The sequence below is a fragment of the Engystomops pustulosus genome, chromosome 11, assembly GCF_040894005.1.
Source record: "Engystomops pustulosus chromosome 11, aEngPut4.maternal, whole genome shotgun sequence".
Taxonomy (NCBI): domain Eukaryota; kingdom Metazoa; phylum Chordata; class Amphibia; order Anura; family Leptodactylidae; genus Engystomops; species Engystomops pustulosus.
The window spans coordinates 71,334,188-71,361,845 of NC_092421.1; the positions used below are offsets into that span (position 1 = coordinate 71,334,188).

The 27,658-nt window shown below is 42.0% G+C and overlaps 1 protein-coding gene across 1 annotated transcript; it reads right to left on the reverse strand.

The window, feature by feature from the left end:
- Window positions 1-1,398: 1,398 nt before the first annotated feature.
- On the reverse strand, window positions 1,399-27,276 carry LOC140106439 (complement C1r-B subcomponent-like). The gene is made up of 11 exons (XM_072130884.1): window positions 26,778-27,276; window positions 25,049-25,265; window positions 16,718-16,904; window positions 15,697-15,840; window positions 15,363-15,559; window positions 14,211-14,358; window positions 14,013-14,134; window positions 13,423-13,501; window positions 13,199-13,333; window positions 3,937-4,011; window positions 1,399-2,490 (listed from the first exon to the last, which is right to left on the reverse strand). Exons 1-11 carry the CDS (start codon window positions 26,783-26,785, stop codon window positions 1,706-1,708), a joined length of 2,097 nt encoding a protein of 698 aa, XP_071986985.1. The 5' UTR covers window positions 26,786-27,276; the 3' UTR covers window positions 1,399-1,705.
- Window positions 27,277-27,658: the final 382 nt, after the last annotated feature.

A 27,658-nucleotide genomic window follows, 5' to 3' on the forward strand; every position in this document is an offset into this window, starting at 1 on the left:
CGGTATTCTGGGCCCTGGCTGCCTCCAGGTCCCAAAAAAAAGGCTAGACCCCGGTGGGGGATGTTGCACTACATTTACCTTGATGCCAAAAACATTGCTTCGCATCAAAGGCCTGTAACTTTTGTATCCCGTGGATGAGATTTTTTGATACATTGGGGGATATTTATCAGGGCTTCTACGCTTATAGCTAGCACTTATATTATCCACCCCTATCTGCCACTTTCACGCCAGTGGGATGTGGAGGGGCGTGAAGTGGGGGGTATGGCCGGCGCGGAGTGGGCCAGCACAGGCTTTCCGGCCCCGCACCTGCGCACTCCCCGCAGCCAGCTGCTTTTATTTCTCCACCAGGTAGGGCCTAGCATAGAGATAAACGCTGCGCAGAACCCAGCCGGATACATCAAGAGGCCGGAGTCTCTAGATGTATGTATCCAGCTGCGCCAGAGCAGCATTGGGGGCTATCATACGTAACCCCCATTGGATTAATTTATTTCTTTTTGTTGTAAATGTCTGGCATGTGGAATTTTTCAGGGTATGTGGTTCCATTTTTTTACAATCCCCAGTGACCCCAGTGTGTACATGAACTATTCTTTATATTGTCATCCATCTTACAAACAATTAATAATAGTCATAGTTTCTCTAATTTATCTTTCATCTGATTCTCTCCTTTATAAGATGTACTCCCCCCTCTCTGATATCATAATAGCTTAAGGAAATCACTTGACTGTGGTAATCTTTATTATATTTATTATCCATGGCCTCCTTCTTTGTAAAATTTTAATATCTTTTAAAATTAAGCTAATGAGCCTGAAGGGCTCTGCGAAGTGTTACCAGAGACCCTCCATGTTGTTGCTTCACGGGCAGCTACACTGTTTCACCCTAAGCACATTTGTCCTGCCTGCTGCAATCCTACACAGTGGAAGGGGGGGGGATGCTCCTGCACAGCGTAACAGCCCCAGAAGCTACAGAACGGAGGGGCCCTGGTAAGAAACTATGGATAACAAATATAAGAAGATACCACAGTCACAGTGCCTGGATCTGTGAGTAAGTGCCCCAGGTTTATTATGATGGATTTTGATTGTAGATTTTTTTTAACCATAAACCTTCTGCAGCTATTATCATATCAGGGTGGAGGGGGGTGTTGGGGTAGATCTTAAATTAGAGGAACATACCTAACACTGGCTGCAGAGAGCACAGAGCTAAGCAGTTTTAGGGCACATCCCCGGTGCTCTACAATCCTGGAATATAAATCCATATCTCACAGTCCTGCTGCTACAACAAAGGTATGATTATACATCTCTACAGGGCAAAGTGGCCACCTCTGTCACCATATTCCTTCCACTGTTATACACTTGTCTGCCCCACCTGAGGGACTCCAAGAAAAAGATACAAGAAAATCTGTTTACTGTATGTATCATCCATTTTTATTAAGTACAAAATAGTGAAATCTCTGACATCCAACTTAATCTGATTTTAGGGGGAGACCCCTGTAGTCATAACATTCCCATATAGTCATAACACTCCCATATAGTCATAACGCTCCCCTATAGTCCCCTATTGTCATAACGCTCCTTGTGTCTCGTGGGTGGATTCACTTGTGGTTCTCTTATGATCCTGAGGCGTATTTATAGCATTTTCCCTTCTTCAGGGCAATTATTCGGATTTTTTCAGATTATGCTATCTCATGGTGTATGAAGCACTACTCCCATCATCTACCTATGTAGCTCCGAATCCAATCAATGTAATTATCAACTTTGGTGTAATAACCATAACCGTGGCCGCAATCGATACCCCATGACACAAGGCCTGTGGCCACCCATTTCTTGTCCTTTACGACGGCGAACGCGCCTCCGCTGTCTCCTTGACACGAGTCCATTGGCTTCCCGTCATCCTCAGAAAATCCGGCGCAGAACATGTTTTCGGTGAATTTCTGGTCTCCCAATTGTTTATTGCTTTGCTGTTTGGTGAGCGACTCCTGGCACCGGTCCCTCGCAACCATCGGTAGATACACGTAGCGAAGATGCCGAGTCCATTTGTTATCCTCCGTGATCCCGAACCCACTGACGTAGCCTATTCTACCCGTCTCGTACAGGATCACCTCCGCGTTATCGGGAAGACATATGGGGGACACATTGCTGTTCATAGTCACTGGGTTCTCCAGCTGGATCAGGGCGATATCATGGTCAAAATTCTCTGTGTTGTATTTGGGGTGGATGTAGTAGGCCTTGGCCTTCACCAGGCCAGACATTAGGAGGTTGTCTACATGGACATCGCCAAGGAACAGATGCAGGTCGTTGACATCAAGGTCCTTTCTGCCGCTACCTGATTTAAGGACATGGGCCGCGGTAAGGACCCATTTCTCACCAATCAGGACCCCACCCGCTGGCCCTGGATGTTTCAGGTAGGCTTGCCAAGGGAAGTTCCCATTTTGAGCCTCTTTGCCATTGATGACACGAGTGAGTCTGGTTACAGGATTCTCTGGTTGTCCACACACTGAGGACGCAAGAACAAAGGAACAGGTTAAAGGTGCCAGAAACTATCTGTATAGTGTGTTCATTAAATATAAAATATTATCATGTGACAACTATCCCTGATGTCTAGGACAGTCATTGGGGCAGATTTACTTACCGCGTCCATTCACGATCCAGCGGCGCGTTCTCTGCGTTGGATTGGGGTCTTCCGGCGATTCACTAAGGCAGTTCCTCGATCCATTGCTGAGTGCAGGTAAGCGACACTTTTTTTTAAAAAATGTGGCGGTTTTTCAGAATCCATCGGGTTTTCGTTCGGCCACACCCCCAATTTCCATCGCGTGCATGCCGGCGCTGATGCGCCACAATCCGATCGCGTGCGGCAAAAACCCGGGGCAATTCTGGGAAAATCGGCGCAAAACGGAAAAATTCGGGTGACCCGCCGTAAAAACGCGATTCGGGCCCTTAGTAAATGACCCCCATTATGTCCATGGTGTTTACTGGGATCCATTTCCCATTTGCAGGGCTAGTTTTAGTGGGACATGTTGTACTTCCTAGCGGCAGCATGAAATATTCCATACTATGTCCTAGGAAGCTGGGAAAAATTCCAAAAATGGTGAAATTATTTAAAGAAAAGCCATTGGGGCACATTAACTTACCCCGTCCCTGCGCGATCCCCGAGGTGCATTGTCCGACGAGAATGAAGTCTGCCGCGTTTCACTAAGATCACCTTCTTCTTCCCGCCGTATGTGAGTGCATTGTCTTGCGACACAATTAGAATTCTAAATCCCACGCGTTGTCCGAATCAGTCGGGTTGTCCGATGGCCACGCCCCCTGATTTGTGCCGCATGACAGTCGGCTCGCTTGCGCCAAAATTCGATTGCGTGCGCCAAAAACCCCAGTTTAATGTGCCGCAAAACGGAAATAGTCGGGAAACCCGACAGAAATGCTGTCCGCAGACCCTTAGTAAAGGTGCCCCATTATCTTATGGGGGTTGTTTTAATGGCTTTCATTCTGTGGTCCAAACGACACGTTTCCTTTATTTTTTTCCTTTATGGAGATTTAATACTGTGAAAAAATCATCAAAAACTTCCACCTAGCCATCCCAGGATTTTTTTTTTGGTGGGAGGTGTTGTTTTTTGTGGGACAAGCTGAGATTTTCATTGGCATAAATCGGGGAAATGTCTGACATTTTTGTAAAAATTTTTTAGGTGGCATCAGTTTGGACATATTGCAGCCTGGGACTATAGTAAAGCATCCGGAGACTTCACCAGGGGTCACAGTGGGCAGAGCAGTCCGTCTGTAACTAGGGGTCGTCTGTAAGTCGGGTGTTCTTAAGTAGGGGACCGTCTGTATAGAGAGGGTACAACCGTTGAACCCTTTCCATACAGTCTTACCAACCCTGTCCTGTCCTATTATGATACTACTCATTGTTAAGGTGTAAGGTGCGCAGTTCACTGAACTATCATACCTGGCAGACATACTGGGATCTGCTGTGCTCCATTCTCATCCTTCCACACACGATCTTCTGTACATGTAAAGTTTGCTAGAAATCATAGGAAAAAGTTTATTCTAATTAACATCAGTATATTAGTTGTCCAGATATCATTATATACAGGAGATCCCCAGGTTATACCAGCTGTACATATATCATTATATACAGGAGATCCCCAGGTTATACCAGCTGTACAAATATCATTATATACAGGAGATCCCCAGGTTACACCTGCTGTACATATATCATTATATACAGGAGATCCCCAGGTTATACCAGCTGTACATATATCATTATATCCAGGAGATCCCCAGGTTATACCAGCTGTACATATATCATTATATACAGGAGATCCCCAGGTTATACCAGCTGTACATATATCATTATATACAGGAGCTCCCCAGGTTATAGCAGCTGTACATATATCATTATATACAGGAGATCCCCAGGTTATACCAGCTGTACATATATCATTATATACAGGAGACCCCCAGGTTATACCAGCTGTACATATATCATTATATACAGGAGATCCCCAGGTTATACCGGCTGTACATATATCATTATATACAGGAGATCCCCAGGTTATACCAGCTGTACATATATCATTATATACAGGAGATCCCCAGGTTATACCAGCTGTACATATATCATTATATACAGGAGATCCCCAGGTTATACCAGCTATACATATATCATTATATACAGGAGATCCCCAGGTTATACCGGCTGTACATATATCATTATATACAGGAGATCCCCAGGTTATACCAGCTGTACATATATCATTATATACAGGAGATCTCCAGGTTATACCGGCTGTACATATATCATTATATACAGGAGATCCCCAGGTTATACCAGCTGTACATATATCATTATATACAGGAGATCCCCAGGTTACACCTGCTGTACATATATCATTATATACAGGAGATCCCCAGGTTATACCAGCTGTACATATATCATTATATCCAGGAGATCCACAGGTTATACCAGCTGTACATATATCATTATATACAGGAGATCCCCAGGTTATACCAGCTGTACATATATCATTATATACAGGAGATCTCCAGGTTATACCGGCTGTACATATATCATTATATACAGGAGATCCCCAGGTTATACCAGCTGTACATATATCATTATATACAGGAGATCCCCAGGTTACACCTGCTGTACATATATCATTATATACAGGAGATCCCCAGGTTATACCAGCTGTACATATATCATTATATCCAGGAGATCCACAGGTTATACCAGCTGTACATATATCATTATATACAGGAGATCCCCAGGTTATACCAGCTGTACATATATCATTATATACAGGAGATCCCCAGGTTATACCAGCTGTACATATATCATTATATACAGGAGATCCCCAGGTTATACCAGCTGTACATATATCATTATATACAGGAGATCTCCAGGTTATACCGGCTGTACATATATCATTATATACAGGAGATCCCCAGGTTATACCGGCTGTACATATATCATTATATACAGGAGATCCCCAGGTTATACCGGCTGTACAAATATCATTATATACAGGAGATCCCCAGGTTACACCTGCTGTACATATATCATTATATACAGGAGATCCCCAGGTTATACCAGCTGTACATATATCATTATATCCAGGAGATCCCCAGGTTATACCAGCTGTACATATATCATTATATACAGGAGATCCCCAGGTTATACCAGCTGTACATATATCATTATATCCAGGAGATCCCCAGGTTATACCAGCTGTACATATATCATTATATACAGGAGATCCCCAGGTTATACCAGCTATACATATATCATTATATACAGGAGATCCCCAGGTTATACCGGCTGTACATATATCATTATATACAGGAGATCCCCAGGTTATACCGGCTGTACATATATCATTATATACAGGAGATCTCCAGGTTATACCGGCTGTACATATATCATTATATACAGGAGATCCCCAGGTTATACCAGCTGTACATATATCATTATATACAGGAGATCCCCAGGTTACACCTGCTGTACATATATCATTATATACAGGAGATCCCCAGGTTATACCAGCTGTACATATATCATTATATCCAGGAGATCCCCAGGTTATACCAGCTGTACATATATCATTATATACAGGAGATCCCCAGGTTATACCAGCTGTACATATATCATTATATACAGGAGATCCCCAGGTTATACCAGCTGTACATATATCATTATATACAGGAGATCCCCAGGTTATACCGGCTGTACATATATCATTATATAAAGGAGATCTCCAGGTTATACCGGCTGTACATATATCATTATATACAGGAGATCCCCAGGTTATACCAGCTGTACATATATCATTATATACAGGAGATCCCCAGGTTATACCGGCTGTACATATATCATTATATACAGGAGATCCCCATGTTATACCGGCTGTACATATATCATTATATACAGGAGATCCCCAGGTTATACCAGCTGTACATATATCATTATATACAGGAGATCCCCAGGTTATACCGGCTGTACATATATCATTATATACAGGAGATACCCAGGTTATACCAGCTGTACATATATCATTATATACAGGAGATGCCCAGGTTATACCGTCTGTACATATATCATTATATACAGGAGATCCCCAGGTTATACCAGCTGTACATATATCATTATATACAGGAGATCCCCAGGTTATACCAGCTGTACATATATCATTATATACAGGAGATCCCCAGGTTATACCAGCTGTACATATATCATTATATACAGGAGATCCCCAGGTTATACCGTCTGTACATATATCATTATATACAGGAGATCCCCAGGTTATACCAGTTGTACATATATCATTATATACAGGAGATCTCCAGGTTATACCGGCTGTATATATATCATTATATACAGGAGATCCCCAGGTTATACCGGCTGTACATATATCATTATATACAGGAGATCCCCAGGTTATACCGGCTGTACATATATCATTATATACAGGAGATCCACAGGTTATACCGGCTGTACATATATCATTATATAAAGGAGATCCCAAGGTTATACCGGCTGTACATATATCATTATATAAAGGAGATCCCAAGGTTATACCGGCTGTACATATATCATTATATACAGGAGATCCCCAGGTTATACCGGCTGTACATATATCATTATATACAGGAGATCCCCAGGTTATACCGGCTGTACATATATCATTATATACAGGAGATCCCCAGGTTATACCAGCTGTACATATATCATTATATACAGGAGATCCCCAGGTTATACCGTCTGTACATATATCATTATATACAGGAGATCCCCAGGTTATACCAGCTGTACATATATCATTATATACAGGAGATTCCCAGGTTATACCAGCTGTACATATATCATTATATACAGGAGATCCCCAGGTTATACCAGCTGTACATATATCATTATATACAGGAGATCCCCAGGTTATACCAGCTGTACATATATCATTATATACAGGAGATCCCCAGGTTATACCGTCTGTACATATATCATTATATACAGGAGATCCCCAGGTTATACCGGCTGTACATATATCATTATATACAGGAGATCCCCAGGTTATACCAGCTGTACATATATCATTATATACAGGAGATCCCCAGGTTATACCGGCTTTACATATATCATTATATACAGGAGATCCCCAGGTTATACCAGCTGTACATATATCATTATATACAGGAGATCCCCAGGTTATACCGTCTGTACATATATCATTATATACAGGAGATCCCCAGGTTATACCAGCTGTACATATATCATTATATACAGGAGATTCCCAGGTTATACCAGCTGTACATATATCATTATATACAGGAGATCCCCAGGTTATACCAGTTGTACATATATCATTATATACAGGAGATCTCCAGGTTATACCGGCTGTATATATATCATTATATACAGGAGATCCCCAGGTTATACCGGCTGTACATATATCATTATATACAGGAGATCCCCAGGTTATACCGGCTGTACATATATCATTATATACAGGAGATCCACAGGTTATACCGGCTGTACATATATCATTATATAAAGGAGATCCCAAGGTTATACCGGCTGTACATATATCATTATATACAGGAGATCCCCAGGTTATACCGGCTGTACATATATCATTATATACAGGAGATCCCCAGGTTATACCGGCTGTACATATATCATTATATACAGGAGATCCCCAGGTTATACCAGCTGTACATATATCATTATATACAGGAGATCCCCAGGTTATACCGTCTGTACATATATCATTATATACAGGAGATCCCCAGGTTATACCAGCTGTACATATATCATTATATACAGGAGATTCCCAGGTTATACCAGCTGTACATATATCATTATATACAGGAGATCCCCAGGTTATACCAACTGTACATATATCATTATATACAGGAGATCCCCAGGTTATACCAGCTGTACATATATCATTATATACAGGAGATCCCCAGGTTATACCGTCTGTACATATATCATTATATACAGGAGATCCCCAGGTTATACCGGCTGTACATATATCATTATATACAGGAGATCCCCAGGTTATACCAGCTGTACATATATCATTATATACAGGAGATCCCCAGGTTATACCAGCTGTACATATATCATTATATACAGGAGATCCCCAGGTTATACCGGCTGTACATATATCATTATATACAGGAGATCCCCAGGTTATACCAGCTGTACATATATCATTATATACAGGAGATCCCCAGGTTATACCAGCTGTACATATATCATTATATACAGGAGATCCCCAGGTTATACCGGCTGTACATATATCATTATATACAGGAGATCCCCAGGTTATACCAGCTGTACATATATCATTATATACAGGAGATCCCCAGGTTATACCAGCTGTACATATATCATTATATACAGGAGATCCCCAGGTTATACCAGCTGTACATATATCATTATATACAGGAGATCCCCAGGTTATACCAGTTGTACATATATCATTATATACAGGAGATCTCCAGGTTATACCGGCTGTATATATATCATTATATACAGGAGATCCCCAGGTTATACCAGTTGTACATATATCATTATATACAGGAGATCTCCAGGTTATACCGGCTGTACATATATCATTATATACAGGAGATCCCCAGGTTATACCGGCTGTACATATATCATTATATACAGGAGATCCCCAGGTTATACCGGCTGTACATATATCACTATATACCGGAGATCCCCAGGTTATACCGGCTGTACATATATCATTATATACAGGAGATCCCCAGGTAATACCAGCTGTACATATATCATTATATACAGGAGATCCCCAGGTTATACCAGCTGTACATATATCATTATATACAGGAGATCCCCAGGTTATACCAGCTGTACATATATCATTATATACAGGAGATCCCCAGGTTATACCGGCTGTACATATATCATTATATACAGGAGATCCCCAGGTTATACCAGCTGTACATATATCATTATATACAGGAGATCCCCAGGTTATACCAGCTGTACATATATCATTATATACAGGAGATCCCCAGGTTATACCAGCTGTACATATATTATTATATACAGGAGATCTCCAGGTTATAGCAGCTGTACATATATCATTATATACAGGAGATCCCCAGGTTATAGCAGCTGTACATATATCATTATATACAGGAGATTCCCAGGTTATACCGGCTGTACATATATCATTATATACAGGAGATCCCCAGGTTATACCGGCTGTACATATATCATTATATACAGGAGATTCCCAGGTTGTACATATATCATTATATACAGGAGATCCCCAGGTTATACCAGCTGTACATATATCATTATATACAGGAGATCCCCAGGTTATACCAGCTGTACATATATCATTATATACAGGAGATCCCCAGGTTATACCGGCTGTACATATATCATTATATACAGGAGATCCCCAGGTTATACCAGCTGTACATATATCATTATATATAGGAGATCCCCAGGTTATACCAGCTGTACATATATCATTATATACAAGAGATCCCCAGGTTATACCGGTTGTACATATATCATTATATACAGGAGATCCCCAGGTTATACCAGCTGTACATATATCATTATATACAGGAGATCCCCAGGTTATACCGGCTGTACATATATCATTATATACAGGAGATCCCCAGGTTATACCAGCTGTACATATATCATTATATACAGGAGATCCCCAGGTTATACCAGCTGTACATATATCATTATATACAGGAGATCCCCAGGTTATACCAGCTGTACATATATCATTATATACAAGAGATCCCCAGGTTATACCGGCTGTACATATATCATTATATACAGGAGATCCCCAGGTTATACCAGCTGTACATATATCATTATATACAGGAGATCCCCAGGTTATACCGGCTGTACATATATCATTATATACAGGAGATCCCCAGGTTATACCAGATGTACATATATCATTATATACAGGAGATCCCCAGGTTATACCAGCTGTACACATATCATTATATACAGGAGATCCCCAGGTTATACCGGCTGTACATATATCATTATATACAGGAGATCCCCAGGTTATACCAGCTGTACATATATCATTATATACAAGAGATCCCCAGGTTATACCGGCTGTACATATATCATTATATACAGGAGATCCCCAGGTTATACCAGCTGTCCATATATCATTATATACAGGGGATCCCCAGGTTATACCGGCTGTACATATATCATTATATACAGGAGATCCCCAGGTTATACCAGCTGTACATATATCATTATATACAGGAGATCCCCAGGTTATACCAGCTGTACATATATCATTATATACAGGAGATCCCCAGGTTATACCAGCTGTACATATATCATTATATACAGGAGATCCCCAGGTTATACCAGTTGTACATATATCATTATATACAGGAGATCTCCAGGTTATACCGGCTGTATATATATCATTATATACAGGAGATCCCCAGGTTATACCAGTTGTACATATATCATTATATACAGGAGATCTCCAGGTTATACCGGCTGTACATATATCATTATATACAGGAGATCCCCAGGTTATACCGGCTGTACATATATCATTATATACAGGAGATCCCCAGGTTATACCGGCTGTACATATATCACTATATACCGGAGATCCCCAGGTTATACCGGCTGTACATATATCATTATATACAGGAGATCCCCAGGTAATACCAGCTGTACATATATCATTATATACAGGAGATCCCCAGGTTATACCAGCTGTACATATATCATTATATACAGGAGATCCCCAGGTTATACCAGCTGTACATATATCATTATATACAGGAGATCCCCAGGTTATACCGGCTGTACATATATCATTATATACAGGAGATCCCCAGGTTATACCAGCTGTACATATATCATTATATACAGGAGATCCCCAGGTTATACCAGCTGTACATATATCATTATATACAGGAGATCCCCAGGTTATACCAGCTGTACATATATTATTATATACAGGAGATCTCCAGGTTATAGCAGCTGTACATATATCATTATATACAGGAGATCCCCAGGTTATAGCAGCTGTACATATATCATTATATACAGGAGATTCCCAGGTTATACCGGCTGTACATATATCATTATATACAGGAGATCCCCAGGTTATACCGGCTGTACATATATCATTATATACAGGAGATTCCCAGGTTGTACATATATCATTATATACAGGAGATCCCCAGGTTATACCAGCTGTACATATATCATTATATACAGGAGATCCCCAGGTTATACCAGCTGTACATATATCATTATATACAGGAGATCCCCAGGTTATACCGGCTGTACATATATCATTATATACAGGAGATCCCCAGGTTATACCAGCTGTACATATATCATTATATATAGGAGATCCCCAGGTTATACCAGCTGTACATATATCATTATATACAAGAGATCCCCAGGTTATACCGGTTGTACATATATCATTATATACAGGAGATCCCCAGGTTATACCAGCTGTACATATATCATTATATACAGGAGATCCCCAGGTTATACCGGCTGTACATATATCATTATATACAGGAGATCCCCAGGTTATACCAGCTGTACATATATCATTATATACAGGAGATCCCCAGGTTATACCAGCTGTACATATATCATTATATACAGGAGATCCCCAGGTTATACCAGCTGTACATATATCATTATATACAAGAGATCCCCAGGTTATACCGGCTGTACATATATCATTATATACAGGAGATCCCCAGGTTATACCAGCTGTACATATATCATTATATACAGGAGATCCCCAGGTTATACCGGCTGTACATATATCATTATATACAGGAGATCCCCAGGTTATACCAGATGTACATATATCATTATATACAGGAGATCCCCAGGTTATACCAGCTGTACACATATCATTATATACAGGAGATCCCCAGGTTATACCGGCTGTACATATATCATTATATACAGGAGATCCCCAGGTTATACCAGCTGTACATATATCATTATATACAAGAGATCCCCAGGTTATACCGGCTGTACATATATCATTATATACAGGAGATCCCCAGGTTATACCAGCTGTCCATATATCATTATATACAGGGGATCCCCAGGTATACCGGCTGTACATATATCATTATATACAGGAGATTCCCAGGTTATACCAGCTGTACATATATCATTATATACAGGAGATCCCCAGGTTATACCGGCTGTACATATATCATTATATACAGGAGATCCCCAGGTTATACCAGCTGTACATATATCATTATATACAAGAGATCCCCAGGTTATACCGGCTGTACATATATCATTATATACAGGAGATCCCCAGGTTATACCAGCTGTACATATATCATTATATACAGGAGATCCCCAGGTTATACCGGCTGTACATATATCATTATATACAGGAGATCTCCAGGTTATACCAGCTGTACATATATCATTATATACAGGAGATCCCCAGGTTATACCAGCTGTACATATACCATTATATACAGGAGATCCCCAGGTTATACCGGCTGTACATATATCATTATATACAGGAGATCCCCAGGTTATACCAGCTGTACATATATCATTATATACAGGAGATTCCCAGGTTATACCAGCTGTACATATATACAGTATATAGGGTGCATTATATAGGGTATATAAAGAGAGGTAGTAGCATGCATACCACTTGTTGCCACCATGGTGTAGTAGGGTTGGTTGCAGGAGTAGACTATCTTGGACTGGTATGTCACTCTGTCTGGGTCGGTCAGGAACTTGTGGTGACCATTACGTAAGACCATTGGTTCCCCACAGCTCACAACTGCACAAAGTAACAACAGGCAGTGACTGGACGTGACATCCCAGGTTATACCGTATATATACAACACACTTGCGTGATGTGCATCTTACTTTCACATCGCGGTACAGGACGATGCCATGTCCCATCTTTCTGGCAGACAGCGGTGAAGACACTCAGTTCTTTACTACCCTGTGAAAGAAAGCATTAAAGGGAACCTGTCAGTAGCTGTGACCCTCCAAAGTACATTCAGTGGATAGATGTGTAATCAAACTGCTGTGTATGGTGTTAGTAGCTGCAGGATTGTGATATATGGATTTCTATTCCTGTAACTTCTCCAAGTCTCCTCACACTGCTGTGCTCTATGCAATGACCTGCTGTACAGTCCCTCCCATGTTCTCTGATTGGCTACTGTAGTATCCAATGAAATGCCTGCTTCAGCTTTTACTCAGACCAGAGGAAAGGTGCTGTGGAGCAGATCTAGGCTAGGGATTGGCTGAGTAGTCACATGATTCTATATGTATTGTCATCACATCCTGCTGCACAAGGGACCCTGCAGAACTAAACGGGAGGTCCTTTTCTTTTTACAGTAGGGTATATGATGAATTTTGAAAATTGTAACTTTATTACATCTATTATTGGTAATTGACAACTTTTTTGTTACCAAACTGGTTATAATTGTCCACCATTCTCCTGGCCTTACCTCCATCAGCCTGTACCCCGTGCGGCAGGACAGTACAAAGTAGTCGTGCATTTTGTACACTTCTTGCTTTGGTGAAATGATGGAGAATTCATCCAGGGTGAGGGGCGTTGGACACTGAATGGCTGGAAAACAAGACAATGAAAGAGGTCACCTCTGGTCACCACCCATGGACGAATACGCAATGGGAGCACCTCTTACCCTCCGACGTGTAGAATATCTTCCAACCTCTGCTGTCCCCAGAGTCATCCGTCTGGAACAGGATGTCCACCTCATGGCTCTGCGTCTTGATGATGTCCGGGGGATGTCTCCCACATAAGTTTCTTAGTAATTGATGTCCTACAAATATCTGAAAACACAGATGGCATGGAGGTCACGAGTTGAAGCTTAACATTGGGCGAAGTTTGTCAGAACGGAAGTTTTACAGCTCAACGTCCTAGTTAAATGGAGATTGAGGGACCTTTGGATTGGTGGCTATGGATGCAATGAAGTTTGGAAGATCAGTAGCAGATCTTCAGACTAAATGATAACCCAAGCCCTTCACCCTCTATCCCTTAATCTAGACCAGATGCCAAAACCAATTCAGACCTGACCTAAACACTTATACCCCTGACCAAACATCAAAATTGAAACCCAATATCAGAAACACATATCACTCTGATCTCCTGGTGCCTTATCCACAACTGTAGGTTCTCCTGGTAATTGTGTGTGGCGTTGCCTGAAGCTATGGAGAAGCCGTGCATACTGATAGGTGGTGACTAATCCTGCTCTGCAACCAGGATTCTCTTACAAATTGGGATATGTCTGATAGGAGAGGGGACTATAGGCACCTTCACGACAAATGGTGAATTATGAGCAACCAATGACATTGCTCATCATTGATGAAACCAGAGATGTAGCTGTAGGTGGTGTGGAGGTAACATTCAACCTTTGGGTGTGGTTGTCTAAGAGGTCCACAGGCCCTTCCTCCTCATAAGAAGAGACAATTATTATAATGGCACTCCGTATTTGGGGGCACTGGGGTCAAGACCTTCAAGCAAGTATCTTCAGAAGCCCTCTACTTTAAGCAGCTCAACAAACTAGTGAACAAAAGAAGGGGTCTTTTTGGAAAAAGTCGCGATACTAACTATCTACATCCCTAGAATTAAGATGAAGGACCTTCCAAGTCGACCTACTGTACCTAGCATCCTCCATACTGTTCTGATGTCTCCATATCTTTACTTACCTTCTCTGTTGAATCACATCTAAAATAAGCTGCTGACTTCTTCAGGAATGAGTTCTTCAGGATATCTGAAGAGTCACTTCAAAGAGGAAAAGATAAGCTACAAACCATAGGAATGGAAGGAACATCACCTTTAATGTATCGTAGGGGCAGGGAGCCTGGGGATGATCATCAATGTCAAAGATCTCAATGAACTTCAGTGAGATGTGCATCCCTTGCTCCAGTCGTATCTTATAGGTGCAGTTGAGGTCGGGTGGGTACGGCTCAGGGTATCCTGGACTGAAAATGTTCCCTAACTCCTCTGTAAACATGAGGTCACTGCACTGTGCTGAAAAGATGGAGAAAAATCACTCAGTCTTAAAGAGGGTCCTAGAGGTCCACCACCAGGGCATCGCATGGTTGAGGTCGTTGTAGCTCACCACCAATGGAGAACATTGGTGTCAGGCGGCTGCTCCAGAACTTTACCTTTACAAGAGCGGTTGTCACTCTGCAGCTTGTACCCGTGGAAGCAGGAGCAGGAATAGCCCCCTATGTAATTGTGACATATGTGCTGGCATGGCCGGGTCCATGTGAGGCTGTTGTCATCAGGAGATGCACATTCATCGAAATCTGGAATTTGTGAAGCATGAGAGAAGGCACAGAACGTAAAAAATATGTGAAGGACATGGGGAGAACATGTGCGTTCACGGAAAGTGCACTGTCCGATCGTGCGCCCGATTCCTGCATGTGTTGCTTCCATGCTGAGGTCCGCCGGAGGTCACCTCCTTCTTCCTGGTGCATGTAAGTGCTTGGGCTTACGACACAATTTGAAAGTTAAATCCCGCGCTTAGTCTGAGTCAGTCGGATCGTCCGACGGCACTCCCCTCAATTTGTGTTGCATAGAAGCAGCACAGCTGCACCAAAATCCGATCCCGTGTGACACAATCCCAACGCAGACACCTGTTAAATACCTGTCCAAGCTGTGCAAATCCCGAAAACGGCGAAAAAAGTCCGACGAAAGTGCGATCTGCGACCCTTGGTAAATAAGCCCCTATGTGTATAAATATGGACAATATTACAGTGATGTTCTGCATTTATAGCTTTATGTGTTTAGGGGTCCGGGGTCTGTATTTGTTTAAAATGTTTGGCTCAAAATTATTTTTCTGTACGGTTTTGTCTGGGGTATCTATCATTGATGGGGTCGGGGATCATTATTTAGTTTAAGGCCTCGTTTGGGGTGAGTATTTGTTTAGGATGTTTGGTCTGGGGTTTATTTGTATGTAAGGGTCTGGTCTGGGGTATGTATTTGTTTAGGGGATCTGGATTTTTTAGAGGATTTGGTTTGGTATGGGACCTTGGTTTAATTTTGCTGGTCTGTATAAATTTTGGGATGTGATAGAAGTGGCCAGGTGACATTTAAGGTGACCCCTTCTGGGCTAATTGGGGCTCATTATTCCTGACATTAATTGATGCTCCTTTAGTTATGTCTCCAGTGGCAGGTACTTGCCCACAGCCTGGTAGAACGCCTGGAATCCTTTATAGAAGACGGCCAAACCATTTTCCTCATTGGAGAAGTCGGAGTGAAATTCAATTTTCATACGATTCCCATATGAAGCAAAACGACGATGACCCGGGTGGGATCTGGATCCTTTAGAGCCACAGAACCGACCCATTTCCCTGTTGTCATCAAACACCTACAAGTAAAGTAATGGAGATTGGGTTTAAGATAGTGAAAGGACATTTATATCATTACAACATTATATACAGGAAATCCCCAGGTTATACCGGCTGTACATATATCATTATATACAGGAGATCCCCAGGTTATACCGGCTGTACATATATCATTATATACAGGAGATCCCCAGGTTATACCAGCTGTACATATATCATTATATACAGGAGATCCCCAGGTTATACCGGCTGTACATATATCATTATATACAGGAGATCCCCAGGTTATACCAGCTGTACATGTATCATTATATACAGGAGATCCCCAGGTTATACCAGCTGTACATATATCATTATATACAGGAGATCCCCAGGTTATACCGGCTGTACATATATCATTATATACAGGAGATCCCCAGGTTATACCGGCTGTACATATATCACTATATACAGGAAATCCCCAGGTTATACCAGCTGTACATATATCATTATATACAGGAGATCCCCAGGTTATACCAGCTGTACATATATCATTATATACAGGAGATCCCCAGGTTATACCGGCTGTACATATATCATTATATACAGGAGATCCCCAGGTTATACCAGCTGTACATATATCATTATATACAGGAGATCCCCAGGTTATACCGGCTGTACATATATCACTATATACAGGAAATCCCCAGGTTATACCAGCTGTACATATATCATTATATACAGGAGATCCCCAGGTTATACCAGCTGTACATATATCATTATATACAGGAGATCCCCAGGTTATACCAGCTGTACATATATCATTATATACAGGAGATCCCCAGGTTATACCAGCTGTACATATATCATTATATACAGGAGATCCCCAGGTTATACCAGCTGTACATATATCATTATATACAGGAGATCCCCAGGTTATACCAGCTGTACATATATCATTATATACAGGAGATCCCCAGGTTATACCAGCTGTACATATATCATTATATACAGGAGATCCCCAGGTTATACCAGCTGTACATATATCATTATATACAGGAGATCCCCAGGTTATACCGGCTGTACATATATCACTATATACAAGAAATCCCCAGGTTATACCAGCTGTACATATATCACTATATACAGGAGATCCCCAGGTTATACCAGCTGTACATATATCATTATATACAGGAGATCCCCAGGTTATACCAGCTGTACATATATTATTATATACAGGAGATCAGGGCCGGATTAAAGGAGGGGCTTCTGGGACTCTAGCCCCGGGGCCCCCACCACTTTCACTTTTTAAGGGGCCCCCACCAGTTTCTGACAGTCAGTGACTCCGCTTAGCTGAGTCGCTGACTGTCTCTGTGTGCTATGCGCAGTGGCCCGTGGCCGGCCGCATCACACATAGGGGTCTAGGATGTCAGCTGTGTCAGTGAGACACAGCTGCCATTGCTGGAGGAGATCCCTGATGCACTGTTTTGGTGGCAGCAGGTGGTGATGGGACGCCGGCGGCGAGTGATGACGTCACGCTGTCGCCATCCGATCACTACATGCTGCTGCCAAAACAGTGCATCGGCAATCTCCCCCAGCGATGGCATCTGTGTTTTCAGTGGCTGGTGGCTGCCTGAAGAGCGAGGAAGAGCCTGCAGCGTTGTGGGATCACTGGAAGGAAAGGTGAGTTAAGTATGAAGTTTATTATTTTGAGGCCGTTTTCTACAGGGGACTAGCAGCTAAACTCTACAGGCACTGGTGGCTGTATACTACAGGGGGCTGGTGGCTGTATTCTACAGGGGGCTGGTGGCTGTACCTACTATGGGGGGCTGGCAGGCTACACATACTATACGGGACTGGAAGGCTACATACTACAGGGGGCTGGCAGGCTATATACTTCCAAAAACATTGTTGAAAGGGCCCCCACCAGTTTGTGCCCAGGGGCCCCCACCACCCTTAATCCGGCCCTGCAGGAGATCCCCAAGTTATACCGGCTGTACATATATCACTATATACAGGAGATCCCCAGGTTATACCAGCTGTACATATATCACTATATACAGGAGATCCCCAGGTTATACCAGCTGTATATATATCATTATATACAGGAGATCCCCAGGTTATACCAGCTGTACATATATCATTATATACAGGAGATCCCCAGGTTATACCGGCTGTACATATATCATTATATACAGGGGATCCCCAGGTTATACCGGCTGTACATATATCATTATATACAGGAGATCCCCAGGTTATACCAGCTGTACATATATCATTATATACAGGAGATCCCCAGGTTATACCGGCTGTACATATATCATTACATACAGGAGATCCCCAGGTTATACCAGCTGTACATATATCATTATATACAGGAGATCCCCAGGTTATACCAGCTGTACATATATCATTATATATAGGGGATCCCCAGGTTATACCAGCTGTACATATATCATTATATACAGGAGATCCCCAGGTTATACCAGCTGTACATATATCATTATATACAGGGGATCCCCAGGTTATACCAGCTGTACATATATTATTATATACAGGAGATACCCAGGTTATACCGGCTGTACATATATCATTATATACAGGAGATCCCCAGGTTATACCAGCTGTACATATATCATTATATACAGGAGATCCCCAGGTTATACCAGCTGTACATATATCATTATATACAGGAGATCCCCAGGTTATACCGGCTGTACATATATCATTATATACAGGAAATCCCCAGGTTATACCAGCTGTACATATATCATTATATACAGGAGATCCCCAGGTTATACCGGCTGTACATATATCACTATATACAGGAGATCCCCAGGTTATACCAGCTGTACATATATCATTATATACAGGAGATCCCCAGGTTATACCGGCTGTACATATATCACTATATACAGGAGATCCCCAGGTTATACCAGCTGTACATATATCATTATATACAGGAGATCCCCAGGTTATACCAGCTGTACATATATCATTATATACAGGGGATCCCCAGGTTATACCAGCTGTACATATATCATTATATACAGGAGATCCCCTGTACATACTACAGGGGGCTGGCAGGCTATATACTTCCAAAAACATTGTTGGAAGGGCCCCCACCAGTTTGTGCCCAGGGGCCCCCACCACCCTTAATCCGGCCCTGCAGGAGATCCCCAAGTAATACCGGCTGTACATATATCACTATATACAGGAGATCCCCAGGTTATACCGGCTGTACATATATCATTATATACAGGAGATCCCCAGGTTATACCGGCTGTACATATATCATTATATACAGGAGATCCCCAGGTTATACCGGCTGTACATATATCATTATATACAGGGGATCCCCAGGTTATACCGGCTGTACATATATCATTATATACAGGAGATCCCCAGGTTATACCAGCTGTACATATATCATTATATACAGGAGATCCCCAGGTTATACCGGCTGTACATATATCATTATATACAGGAGATCCCCAGGTTATACCAGCTGTACATATATCATTATATACAGGGGATCCCCAGGTTATACCAGCTGTACATATATTATTATATACAGGAGATACCCAGGTTATACCGGCTTTACATATATCATTATATACAGGAGATCCCCAGGTTATACCAGCTGTACATATATCATTATATACAGGGGATCCCCAGGTTATACCAGCTGTACATATATCATTATATAGAGGAGATCCCCAGGTTATACCAGCTGTACATATATCATTACATACAGGAGATGCCCAGGTTATACCAGCAGTACATATATCACTATATACAGGAGATTCCCAGGTTATACCAGCTGTACATATATCATTATATACAGGAGATCCCCAGGTTATACCGGCTGTACATATATCATTATATACAAGAGATCCCCAGGTTATACCATCTGTACACATATCATTATATACAGGAGATCCCCAGGTTATACCAGCTGTACATATATCATTATATACAGGAGATCCCCAGGTTATACCAGCTGTACATATATCACTATATACAGGAGATCCCCAGGTTATACCAGCTGTACATATATCATTATATACAGGAGATCCCCAGGTTATACCAGCTGTACATATATCATTATATACAGGAGATCCCCAGGTTATACCGGCTGTACATATATCATTATATACAGGAGATCCCCAGGTTATACCAGCTGTACATATATCATTATATACAGGGGATCCCCAGGTTATACCAGCTGTACATATATCATTATATACAGGAGATCCCCTGTACATACTACAGGGGGCTGGCAGGCTATATACTTCCAAAAACATTGTTGGAAGGGCCCCCACCAGTTTGTGCCCAGGGGCCCCGACCACCCTTAATCCGGCCCTGCAGGAGATCCCCAAGTTATACCGGCTGTACATATATCACTATATACAGGAGATCCCCAGGTTATACCGGCTGTACATATATCATTATATACAGGAGATCCCCAGGTTATACCGGCTGTACATATATCATTATATACAGGAGATCCCCAGGTTATACCGGCTGTACATATATCATTATATACAGGGGATCCCCAGGTTATACCGGCTGTACATATATCATTATATACAGGAGATCCCCAGGTTATACCAGCTGTACATATATCATTATATACAGGAGATCCCCAGGTTATACCGGCTGTACATATATCATTATATACAGGAGATCCCCAGGTTATACCAGCTGTACATATATCATTATATACAGGGGATCCCCAGGTTATACCAGCTGTACATATATTATTATATACAGGAGATACCCAGGTTATACCGGCTTTACATATATCATTATATACAGGAGATCCCCAGGTTATACCAGCTGTACATATATCATTATATACAGGGGATCCCCAGGTTATACCAGCTGTACATATATTATTATATACAGGAGATACCCAGGTTATACCGGCTTTACATATATCATTATATACAGGAGATCCCCAGGTTATACCAGCTGTACATATATCATTATATACAGGGGATCCCCAGGTTATACCAGCTGTACATATATCATTATATACAGGAGATCCCCAGGTTATACCAGCTGTACATATATCATTACATACAGGAGATGCCCAGGTTATACCAGCAGTACATATATCACTATATACAGGAGATTCCCAGGTTATACCAGCTGTACATATATCATTATATACAGGAGATCCCCAGGTTATACCGGCTGTACATATATCATTATATACAAGAGGTCCCCAGGTTATACCATCTGTACATATACCATTATATACAGGAGATCCCCAGGTTATACCAGCTGTACATATATCATTATATACAGGAGATCCCCAGGTTATACCAGCTGTACATATATCATTATATACAGGAGATCCCCAGGTTATACCAGCTGTACATATATCATTATATACAGGAGATTCCCAGGTTATACCAGCTGTACATATCTCATTATATACAGGAGATCCCCAGGTTATACCAGCTGTACATATATCATTATATACAGGAGATCCCCAGGTTATACCAGCTGTACATATATCATTATATACAGGAGATCCCCAGGTTATACCAGCTGTACATATATCATTATATACAGGAGATCCCCAGGTTATACCGGCTGTACATATACCATTATATACAGGAGATCCCCAGGTTATACCAGCTGTACATATATAATTATATACAGGGGATCCCCAGGTTATACCAGCTGTACATATACCATTATATACAGGAGATCCCCAGGTTATACCAGCTGTACATATATCATTATATACAGGAGATCCCCAGGTTATACCGGCTGTACATATATCATTATATACAGGAGATCCCCAGGTTATACCGGCTGTACATATATCATTATATACAGGAGATCCCCAGGTTATACCGGCTGTACATATACCATTATATACAGGAGATCCCCAGGTTATACCAGCTGTACATATATCATTATATACAGGAGATCCCCAGGTTATACCAGCTGTACATATATCATTATATACAGGAGATCCCCAGGTTATACCGGCTGTACATATATCATTATATACAGGGGATCCCCAGGTTATACCAGCTGTACATATATCATTATATACAGGAGATCCTCAGGTTATACCATCTGTACATATATCATTATATACAGGAGATCCCCAGGTTATACCAGCTGTACATATATCACTATATACAGGAGATCCCCAGGTTATACCGGCTGTACATATATCATTATATACAGGGGATCCCCAGGTTATAGCGGCTGTACATATATCATTATATACAGGAGATCCCCAGGTTATACCGGCTGTACATATATCATTATATACAGGAGATCCCCAGGTTATACCGGCTGTACATATATCATTATATACAGGAGATCCCCAGGTTATACCGGCTGTACATATATCATTATATACAGGGGATCCCCAGGTTATACCAGCTGTACATATATCATTATATACAGGAGATCCCCAGGTTATACCAGCTGTACATATATCATTATATACAGGAGATCCCCAGGTTATACCGGCTGTACATATATCATTATATACAGGAGATCCCCAGGTTATACCGGCTGTACATATATCATTATATACAGGAGATCCCCAGGTTATACCAGCTGTACATATATCATTATATACTGGAGATCCCCAGGTTATACCGGCTGTACATATATTATTATATACAGGAGATCCCCAGGTTATACCAGCTGTACATATATCATTATATACAGGGGATCCCCAGGTTATACCAGCTGTACATATATCATTATATACAGGAGATCCCCAGGTTATACCAGCTGTACATATATCATTATATACTGGAGATCCCCAGGTTATACCGGCTGTACATATATACAGTATATACAGGAGATCCCCAGGTTATACCGGCTGTACATATATCATTATATACAGGAGATCCCCAGGTTATACCAGCTGTACATATATCATTATATACAGGAGATCCCCAGGTTATACCTGCTGTACATATATCATTATATACAGGAGATCCCCAGGTTATACCGGCTGTACATATATCATTATATACAGGAGATCCCCAGGTTATACCGGCTGTACATATATCATTATATACAGGAGATCCCCAGGTTATACCGGCTGTACATATATCATTATATACAGGGGATCCCCAGGTTATACCAGCTGTACATATATCATTATATACAGGAGATCCCCAGGTTATACCAGCTGTACATATATCATTATATACAGGAGATCCCCAGGTTATACCGGCTGTACATATATCATTATATACAGGAGATCCCCAGGTTATACCGGCTGTACATATATCATTATATACAGGAGATCCCCAGGTTATACCAGCTGTACATATATCATTATATACTGGAGATCCCCAGGTTATACCGGCTGTACATATATTATTATATACAGGAGATCCCCAGGTTATACCAGCTGTACATATATCATTATATACAGGGGAACCCCAGGTTATACCAGCTGTACATATATCATTATATACAGGAGATCCCCAGGTTATACCAGCTGTACATATATCATTATATACTGGAGATCCCCAGGTTATACCGGCTGTACATATATACAGTATATACAGGAGATCCCCAGGTTATACCGGCTGTACATATATCATTATATACAGGAGATCCCCAGGTAATACCAGCTGTACATATATCATTATATACAGGAGATCCCCAGGTTATACCTGCTGTACATATATCATTATATACAGGAGATCCCCAGGTTATACCGGCTGTACATATATCATTATATACAGGAGATCCCCAGGTTATACCGGCTGTACATATATCATTATATACAGGAGATCCCCAGGTTATACCGGCTGTACATATATCATTATATACAGGGGATCCCCAGGTTATACCAGCTGTACATATATCATTATATACAGGAGATCCCCAGGTTATACCAGCTGTACATATATCATTATATACAGGAGATCCCCAGGTTATACCTGCTGTACATATATCATTATATACAGGAGATCCCCAGGTTATACCTGCTGTACATATATCATTATATACAGGAGATCCCCAGGTTATACCAGCTGTACATATATCATTATATACAGGAGATCCCCAGGTTATACCAGCTGTACATATATCATTATATACAGGAGATCCCCAGGTTATACCGGCTTCCTCCATATCACTGTATAAGAAGCTTATGTTATACCAGAGATGAACACTTTACCTTTACATAGTCATAGCTGCATCCATCAGATGGTTCCAGGTCAAACACCAAAAACTTCAGTGAGATGTAAAAGCCTTTGGTGACGGTGATGTTCCAGGTGCTGTGCTGGTCGTTGGGGTAGGTTTTGGGGTATTTGGGGGATGAGATGAGTCCATATTGGGGTTTATTTGCTGTAAAAGCGGCTGCACTGCCCAAAATTAGCAAGATCCAAACCAGCCTGCAAAACACAAGACCCAATGAGGCTTTATTATTATATCATTATATTTCATCAACAAATTACATTGTATTCAAATATATAAACATTGAAAAGCAACAAAACAAAAATTACAGTTTACAGTAGAGCATCTCATCTCTAGGTAGATCATTATATCTAATTTTTGTTGTGGCAGAACATTGCATCTGATCCCTTTATCAGTAGGGCATTGCATCCCACCCCTACACAGACAGAACACTGCATCCCACCCCTACACAGACAGAGCATTGCATCCCACCCCTACACAGGCAGAGCATTGCATCCCACCCCTACACAGACAGAACACTGCATCCCACCCCTACACAGACAGAGCATTGCATCCCACCCCTACACAGACAGAGCATTGCATCCCACCCCTACACAGGCAGAGCATAGCATCCCACCCCTACACAGACAGAACATTGCATCCTACCCCTACACAGGCAGAGCATTGCATCCCACCCCTACACAGGCAGAGCATTGCATCCCACCCCTACACAGGCAGAGCATTGCATCCCACCCCTACACAGGCAGAGCATTGCATCCCACCCCTACACAGGCAGAGCATAGCATCCCACCCCTACACAGGCAGAACATTGCATCCCACCCCTACGCAGGCAGAGCATTGCATCCCACCCCTACACAGGCAGAACATTGCATCCCACCCCTACGCAGGCAGAGCATTGCATCCTACCCCTACACAGGCAGAACATTGCATCCCACCCCTACACAGGCAGAACATTGCATCCCACCCCTACACAGGCAGAACATTGCATCCCACCCCTACACAGGCAGAACATTGCATCCCACCCCTACGCAGGCAGAACATTGCATCCCACCCCTACGCAGGCAGAACATTGCATCCCACCCCTACGCAGGCAGAACATTGCATCCCACCCCTACGCAGGCAGAACATTGCATCCCACCCCTACGCAGGCAGAACATTGCATCTAACCCCTACGCAGGCAGAACATTGCATCCCACCCCTACACAGGCAGAACATTGCATCCCACCCCTACGCAGGCAGAACATTGCATCTAACCCCTACGCAGGCAGAACATTGCATCCCACCCCTACACAGGCAGAACATTGCATCCCACCCCTACGCAGAAAGAACATTGCATCCCACCCCTACGCAGGCAGAGCATTGCATCACACCCCTTCACAGGCAGAGCATTGCATCCTACCCCTACACAGGCAGAGCATTGCATCCTACCCCTACACAGGCAGAGCATTGCATCCCATCCCTACACAGGCAGATCATTGCATCCCATCCCTACACTGCCAGGCAGATCATTTCATCTGATTCATACACAGGCAGAGCATTGCTTCCCATCCCTACACAGGCAGAGCATTACATCCAATCCCTACACTGCCAGGCAGATCATTTCATCTGAATTATACACAGGCAGAGCATTGCATCCCACCCCTACACTGCCAGAGCAGCACAACATTACAATCCAAATTTTACATCTTCTACTGGAGACAACTACTTACATTATCATTTTTCTCTCTGTATAAAGTGATTTCCCCAAAACTGAAAGTCTCCTCTGACAGGTGGGAGGAGATAACAGGAGCAAAGGGGAACAGTTTTGTAGACAACTTTTTTAGAACTTTCTGTGATTGGTCTCTGCTTCCCCCTGGTGTGTAAGTGGAAAAGTACAGGCCTGGTAGTTCATGGTCCATTGCCCTGTCATTGGACAACCAATAGTTTGGGTTCTTCTAATTGATTCCTGATGGGTCCTAGAGTAGATTCTAGAAGCTGGATCTAGGCTGCAGATGTGATGAAGTGATGAAGAGCAGAAACTTGGGTTCAGGGCCCATCCCCCATCTATAATGCCCCCATTACCTCAATGTATCATTACTATGATGTAATAATCCATGATATCAGTGAATCATCCTATAAGGAATAGCTCCAAAATTTAAAGGGAATGCTCCATCTTCTGTTTGCTAGCCCTTATGTATGGAGCCTGTAATATATGAGGATCCCTGCAGGTAATGACCCTAAATGGCACCCCATATAGAGCTCCTATAGAAACCAGACAATGACTTAAAGGAAATATACCATAAAAATCTACCATACCCCTCTGTGATCTGAGTTACAGATTGTATCACCCACCCCCCTGCTCCCTTAGCACTTGTGCAGTGAGCAGGTCCCACTGTACTGAGGGAGCAGGAAGGAGGGTGATACAGTGTAACAGTCTGTAACGCCAGATCACAGAGGGGTAAGGGTAGCCCCTCAGGCTCGTTAGCATAATTTTAAAAGTTGATTTTAAAAGGAATGAGGCCATAGATCACAAATATAAGAAGATACCACAGTCATGGTGTCTGGATTTTTGTGTAATGTCCCTGGTTTAGCATGATGGATTTTTATGGTA